We start from the raw sequence: 7,470 nt of genomic DNA, 5'->3' as shown, positions 1-7,470 counted from the left end.
TTGTCTCTCATTACACACTCAGAACTTTCCCCAACGCAATCGATATGTAAATGACTGAATTTGTTGCATCATGAACATCAAGTGTGAGGAGTTAACCCTAGTGCTGCCAGGAACTCCCTCCCCCTCCCCTCATCACCAGAACACATGACCAACTCTGTTCGCATCACAGAGGAAATAGGTGAGACGTTTCTCAGGGTATAAATGACGAGGGGTTTAGGCCAGAGTACACATGCTCTCCTGTCTGCTCCTCAAGAGGACCACCAGAGGACAACCAGAACCAGTACACTCTAGTACCAGGAGACACCAGAACCAGAAGTAGAGTGCAGCACCAGTACAGTGTAGTACCAGTAGACTCCAGGATGTCTCCCTGCTCTCTCCTCCTATCCCTGCTACTGGCTGCAGCGCTGCAGTGTGAGCGTGCCCAGTGCAGACGTGTGATGTGCTCCGACCGCTGCTGCTCCTTCATAGAGGGCTTCCCCGTCAGACTGAAGGAACTCCGCACCGCCTTCTCCACCATCAGAGACTACTACGTAAGTACTACATATATACTATACTACTACCCTCTCATATATATATATACTATACTACTACGTAAGTACTACATATATACTATACTGTACTACTACCCTCTCATATATATATACTATACTACTACGTAAGTACAACATATATACTATACTGTACTACTACCCTCTCATATATATATATATATACACTATACTACTACATAAGTACTACATATATACTATACTACTACCCTCTCATATATATACTATACTACTACGTAAGTACTACATATATACTATACTGTACTACTACCCTCTCGCTCTCTCTCTCTCTCACATACATACATATATATATAAACACACACACATATATATATATATATACACATATACATACACTATACAACTACGTAAGTACTACATATATACTATACTGTACTACTACCCCCTTTCTCTCTCTCTATATATACACTACTACGTAAATCAAGGGCATCACTTTGTGATGGATATTGGGGGGGGGGCAGGGTCACTTGGTTCCGGAGTCAACTCTCTCTAGGGGGGTTGACATATATATTTAAAAAAAAATAGCTATGAAATGGTTGTATCTGGTGAGAATTTAAGGGAAAATAAATCCAAAAAATGTCTGATAATCTGATCAATATACCCCAGTCACAACTGAAACCAGTATTTGTCTATATTACGTTATACTGTGTTCTTACTCTTAACAGTACAGAAAGGCATCACCACACCCCTTCTTTAACTACATTTAAATGTCAAAACCCATTATTCTATTTGTGTACCCTTCACCACGCTTGGCTAGTACATGGTCTTGAATAACTCATGCAGTTTTCAAAGCACTACTGATCCCGTCACAATGTACCGATGCTTGTTTCAAAGTAACATTATCACGTGATCAATTATGTCCGAAGCGTCGTTTGATCACGTGGTTGCAAAATGCCAAATCCCATTGATTTCGCCATGGTTCCAGTGCTTACTTTGATTCCAAGTTGCTTTCAAATACCGAGCTCTACTTGACACCGTACTTACAATGTAGTTCGGATTTGTTCATGGAATGTCACCTGAACGGTAGCTCAACAGGTAGAGATCTCGGGGACCAGAACACTCACAGACGACAGGGAATTGGGTCAAATCCCAGCAACGCCTATAAAAAAAATACGTGACATCACACTTTCTGCACATTGTTGTTCAAACAATTGGTTTAGTGAAGTATAAGCTTCCATCCTAAATAATGCCATAGCTTCTGTTTTTGACATGAAAAAAAGTAATTGATAGTAGGCAACTAACCAGAGAGATTTGATGAATATTGGGGAAGAAATGTAGATATGTTAGCCTTCAGGAAGCATCTCACTGTACCATTTACACCCACTATATCATGTGCACGTGATGAACAACCTTTGATTTGATATAAAACAAACATCAGTAAACTGCGAGTCTAAACTGTGCTGTTTGTTGTCTGCAGGAGGCTAATGATGATCTGGAGACAGTCCTGCTGGACGAAGGGATTCTACACCACTTCAAGGTGAGTTCACCCTCTCCTTCACACTGTTCTCTCTATTCCAACAGTAGGATAGAGTTCTCCCCTGATGGAACGGTTTGAGATAAAGAAACAGATCAGGACGAGGATGCATGTCCAATCCATTCCTGAATTAGAAGTGAGATGAAGATTAAGAAAATACCCTGATGGCTATCCTGGTTATACTGATGGCTATCCTGGTTATACTGATGGCTATCCTGGTTATACTGATGGTTATACTGATGGCTATCCTGGTTATACTGATGGCTATCCTGGTTATACTGATGGCTATCCTGGTTATACTGTAGTAGATATATAGCTAGAGGTAATCTCCTAACCTTCAGTTAGGGTTAGTTATAATCTCCTAACCTTCAGTTAGGGTTAGTTATAATCTTCTCACCTTCAGTTAGGGTTAGTTATAAGGTCCTCACCTTCAGTTAGGGTTAGTTATAACTGTTCCTCTCTCTATAAGTGTGATGTCAATGATCTTGTTTCCTCATCAGAGTCCGTTGGGGTGTCACGCTATGGACAGCATCCTGAAGTTCTACCTCGACACGGTGTTTCCCACCGCCATGAACAACAGAACACAGAACAACAACGACTTTAAATCTCCCATCGACTCCATGGGAAACATCTTCCACATGCTGAAGAAAGAGATCGTCCAATGTGTAAGTAGTCTGGTCCTATATTGCCTGGTGCTAGGGCGTTGAATACTTATCTAATCAAAAGATATATTAGTATTTTATTTTTCATGCATTTTTTACAAATGTTAAAATGTATCTTCCACTTACAGAGTATTTTGTGTAGATCGTTGACAAAAAATGACAATGAAATCCATTTTAACCCCACATTGTAACACAACAAAATGTGGATACTTTCAGAAGGCATATATAGTCTGGTCCTATATAGTCTGGTCCTATATAGTCTGGTCCTATATAGTCTGGTCCTATATAGTCTGGTCCTATATAGTCTGGTCCTATATAGTCTGGTCCTATATAGTCCTATATAGTCTGGTCCTATATAGTCTGGTCCTATATAGTCTGGTCCTATATAGTCCTATATAGTCTGGTCCTATATAGTCTGGTCCTATATAGTCTGGTCCTATATAGTCTGGTCCTATATAGTCTGGTCCTATATAGTCCGGTCCTATATAGTCTGGTCCTATATAGTCTGGTCCTATATAGTCTGGTCCTATATCCTGTGAAAGCGTTATGAGTTTATGATGTGAAAGTGTCTTGATGTGGTTTGGTTAAGGTCACAGGGATATTGTTGAGATGATATTTCCATGGTTGTGTTTCATGTCATTAAAGCTTCGTCAGGTTGTACGACATAGCAATATATCTAGGCCTCGTCAGAAACCTCAGATTTAGGGACCGGCCGGCGGTCTAACCCCAAACACACAACACTGACACGATTACTTCCTAACTTACACAGCATCCAACAAACCTACTGTTCCCACGCTAGAGAGAGAGATAATGTATGTGTGTTCCCAGCACTCTGCAACCAATACTGCTGCATTGTGGGACAGTCTACTACTCTGTCACTCCTAACAATCCCAATCTCTCTCTATAGAGGAACTACTTCTCCTGTAAGAAACCATTTGACATCAACGAGTTCACCTCCTCGTATAAGAAGGTAAGTCTCCTTCAGCCTCAGCCTCTCAGTGAGTGCGTTTGTATGTGTAGTTCCTCTAACCTGAGTGTTTCCTCTAACCTGAGTGTTTCCTCTAACCTGAGTGTGTTTCCTGTGTGTCTAGATGCAGGATAAGGGCCTGTATAAGGCAATGGGAGAGCTGGACCTGCTCTTCAACTACATCGAGGAGTACCTGGTCTCTCAGAGACGCAAACACTGACCCCTGACCCTGAGCCTGGACCAATCAGAATTAGCCAAAGTTCTGTGGGTAACCCTAACCTCTAATAACCTCAAAGTCCAAACATCTAAACTGCAGTCCAGGAATCTGGGACTGCGTCTTTGTGGAAGACCATGAGACTAAAGTGTATTGGTCCTGAGGACCTTCTCTTTAAAGTCCTGAACCACATTTAGCCTCAGGTTCATCAAAACTTTATTACTGAGTCATATTGACTGAAACATTCTGCTGTAAAGTTGAATTCGTAGAATTTTTAGGATTGACTCTCTGGACGTCCTTCCTCAGATATAGTACAGTCATGATGTGATGTTAATCTAACCACCATGTGGAGGAAGGAATCATATGTTACTGTAAATGTAGAAAGGGACATCTGGGCTGCACATTTACCAGTGTGGCAGAGAATGTATAGATTGTCCTATTTTACACATTTTCCTTTAACATGTTTTTAATATGTGATCATTGACTGATCTGTAATAATGACTGTATTACACATCATCATGTTTACAACGTATTGCAACATTTAGATATAGCTTACAGTATGTTTACTACCAATATCAGTATTGATTTAAATTAAAACTGTCTGTGAATCTAAGTGGAATACTGCACCATAATGTTTATTAGTGTGACTTAAGAAAGCAGCCACACCTGAAATATGATAATAATTATTTCTGACATTATTCTTTGGACCCCTACTCCTCCTACACCATTTAAGCTAGAAACGCCATTCAAGCTTTAACATGTGCAGACTGGTCTGGAATAGTGTGCTTGCATACAACTTTTTGAAACTATTTATACTTTTTTAACTATTAAACTTTTATTAAACTTCATCCACTTTCAGGGGATTTCTTCAACATTCTATTCACTGTAAACAATGTAACCTTTTACACAAATCAGCTACTTTGACCACTTTCCCAACAACGTTGTCAATAGAGGGTATGAAAACTTGGTCTACTTCTCTGCTATTTAAATATGAAATCAGGATAGAATTATCTTCTACCAATCAAAAGTGACAGCTGTTGTAGTAACCGCATCAACTACTTTGTCTTAACTGTTTGAAACAACTGCCGTCTTGACCACTTTCCCAACTAGTTAGACAACAACTTAGTGTATGAAATCTTTGTCTACTTCTCTGCTATTTAAATCTGAAATCAGAACACTTCTTCCACTACCATGAACTAATAGTTTTAAAAGAGCTGAAGCAAGGAACACAATTTTACTTGTTAAATTACAATCTAGTTCTAAGTATTTATTGGATTGTGTTGAAAGTGTATTTTGTTTTGTAGAAGAATGAATAACTGCCATCTCTTCATGGTCCATGTTTTTTTTGTTCTTATAATTATGTCACCTACCATTATATATAAGCGTGCCTAAATGTTTGTGAGGTAGAGTGTGTTTTTGTTGAACCTTTCTTTAACCAGGTTAGTCTCGTTGAGATAAAAATCTAATTTTCAAGAGATTTTAACCAGCGTGTTTTCAGCTACAATGTTTTTGTATTTATTTATGATTTTGACTTGCTCTGCCCTGCAGTTTTAAAATAAATGTTATACTTTGGAACCGTTTTTTACCTCAATTCTTCTTTTAAACTTTAAAATGTAAAGCCTTTTAAGTGGTGATTCCCGGCCAGCCCTTCCACATTCTGTTGTAATGCTGCAGCGATGGTACAATAAAGGCCTTCTGAATCTGATGTCTCATCCTGTGGTTCTTCTTCTGAAATAGCAGAACAGAAATAGTTTAACTCAATAGTTCATCATGAGAATTCTTTGGGTGCTGGATTCTAAAAGGCATACAGTACAAACTCTGAAACACATGTGATTCTTTGACCTCTGCTACTGCTAAATTACATTAAAATGTAAAGACTATTTCAGTGAGTGCAGGTTTTCTTTTTGTACATTAGGTAACCATGTTACTAACACTACCTGACGGAGGGTTGACACCATGTGCTAACCCTAACCATAACAGCAGAAGATACTGGTCTCCACACTCTAACCTCAAACATGACCCACATACAGCACTTACCAGCAGGCAGCCCTGCACCCGAGCACTTACCAGCAGACCTTTACTGGAATGACAACCATTCTGGACTCACCTTGTTTGAATATACAAAACGTATTGAAACGAAACCGGAGTCTGCATATTTTGTCTGACTGATGCGCTTCTATCTGTGGTTTCCATCGGAGGTTGATGCAGAAGCATTTCTGCAGAGAGGGACACGTGTGTGTGTGTGTGTGTGTATTCTTGTAGCGCACTGAAATGAGATTTGTTAAGAGGAAATAGCTGTGGCGCTAATCTCTGAACGTGCACCAGGGCAGCAGTGAAACAGACAGTCAGAACATAACTTTAACCACCAAGCACTCACACTCATTCTGCGTAACCACCAAGCAATTAATGAACGCTGTCTTGTTGAGAGCATCACCTGAAGATTAGAAGGTGTTGACTCATCCAGTGTGCAGGGTTATATTAGAAGGTGTTGACTCATCCAGTGTACAGGGTTATATTAGAAGGTGTTGACTCATCCAGTGTGCAGGGTTATATTAGAAGGTGTTGACTCATCCAGTGTACAGGGTTATATTAGAAGGTGTTGACTCATCCAGTGTACAGGGTTATAGTAGAAGGTGTTGACTCATCCAGTGTACAGCGTTAGGGTTAGTATCAGTGTTCTGGCCTGCATGGTTGTCAGGAGAATGTAACTACATCCCAAATGGCACAGTATTCCCTAAATAGTGCACTACTTTTCAACAGAGCCGTATGGGTCCTGGTCAACAGTAGTGCACTAAACAGGGAATAGGGTGCCCTTTGGGACGCAAGCTGTAACTCAGCGTTGGTTAGTGCAGGGGGCCAGGCGGATGTGTTTCGGTTTCACAAGGTGCCAGTCCTTCCTCTCTTCAGACTGGCAACTTCACGTTCTGTCTGTCTGTCTGTCTGTCTGTCTGTCTGTCTTTGACAGAAAACTGACTAACGTCAGACTGTCTGTGTCATGTCATCCAGTCAGTCTGTGACATGTCAATAGGGACAGATGACTGACTTAGTTTCTGTCGGGGAAACGATTTAGAGATTGTATACAGAGCCACACAAACACACCAAACACAGGTTAGCGCTTTAACCATTGGGATGCAAATTCAACCTTAGCATTCCAGAAAGGAACTAGATGTTCTAAAAACTCAGATTACTGGATACAGTAATATTATTACAGAAAGACTCCAGGAAACACAACGAATAACATATAGTACAAATAAATAAATAAATAAAACTAAACTAAATAAAAATAATAATTCAAAAGAATTGCAGGACATAACATATCACACAAAATGGTTGACGTATAAAAACACAATTTGATGATGTAGTACACAAAAAACGGGGACCGGTTTTGGCTTGTGAGCACTACTTTCAAAATGAGTGGCTGAAAATTATACACTGAACAGAAATATAAACGCAACATGTAAAGTGTTGGTCCCGTGTTTCATGTGCTGAAATAAAAGATCCCAGAAATGTCTCTCAAATGTTGTGCACAAACTTGTTTAAATTCCTGTTAGTGAGCTTCTCATTTGCCAAGATAATCTATCCAC

At 39.8% G+C, this 7,470-nt stretch overlaps 1 protein-coding gene across 1 annotated transcript; it reads left to right on the top strand.

Annotated features, from left to right (window-relative positions):
• The first annotated feature begins 359 nt into the window (after positions 1 to 359).
• Positions 360 to 4,177, top strand: LOC121578587 (interleukin-10-like). Its single transcript, XM_041892954.1, has 5 exons — positions 360 to 530; positions 1,987 to 2,046; positions 2,544 to 2,708; positions 3,613 to 3,675; positions 3,797 to 4,177. Exons 1-5 carry the CDS (start codon positions 360 to 362, stop codon positions 3,890 to 3,892), a joined length of 555 nt encoding a protein of 184 aa, XP_041748888.1. The 3' UTR covers positions 3,893 to 4,177.
• Positions 4,178 to 7,470: the final 3,293 nt, after the last annotated feature.

Source organism: Coregonus clupeaformis, chromosome 12, assembly GCF_020615455.1.
Source record: "Coregonus clupeaformis isolate EN_2021a chromosome 12, ASM2061545v1, whole genome shotgun sequence".
NCBI lineage: Eukaryota > Metazoa > Chordata > Actinopteri > Salmoniformes > Salmonidae > Coregonus > Coregonus clupeaformis.
Note: the sequence above shows the minus strand (reverse complement) of the source record. Positions and strands in the feature narration are given on the sequence as shown.

Excerpts from the sequence above, each read along its gene's own strand:
- LOC121578587 (XM_041892954.1), top strand. The coding sequence starts at position 360 with ATGTCTCCCTGCTCTCTCCTCCTATCCCTGCTACTGGCTGCAGCGCTG. Across the intron at positions 2,047-2,543 it reads GGATTCTACACCACTTCAAG|AGTCCGTTGGGGTGTCACGC; the intron begins GTGAGTTCACCC and ends TTTCCTCATCAG. Across the intron at positions 3,676-3,796 it reads TCACCTCCTCGTATAAGAAG|ATGCAGGATAAGGGCCTGTA; the intron begins GTAAGTCTCCTT and ends CTGTGTGTCTAG.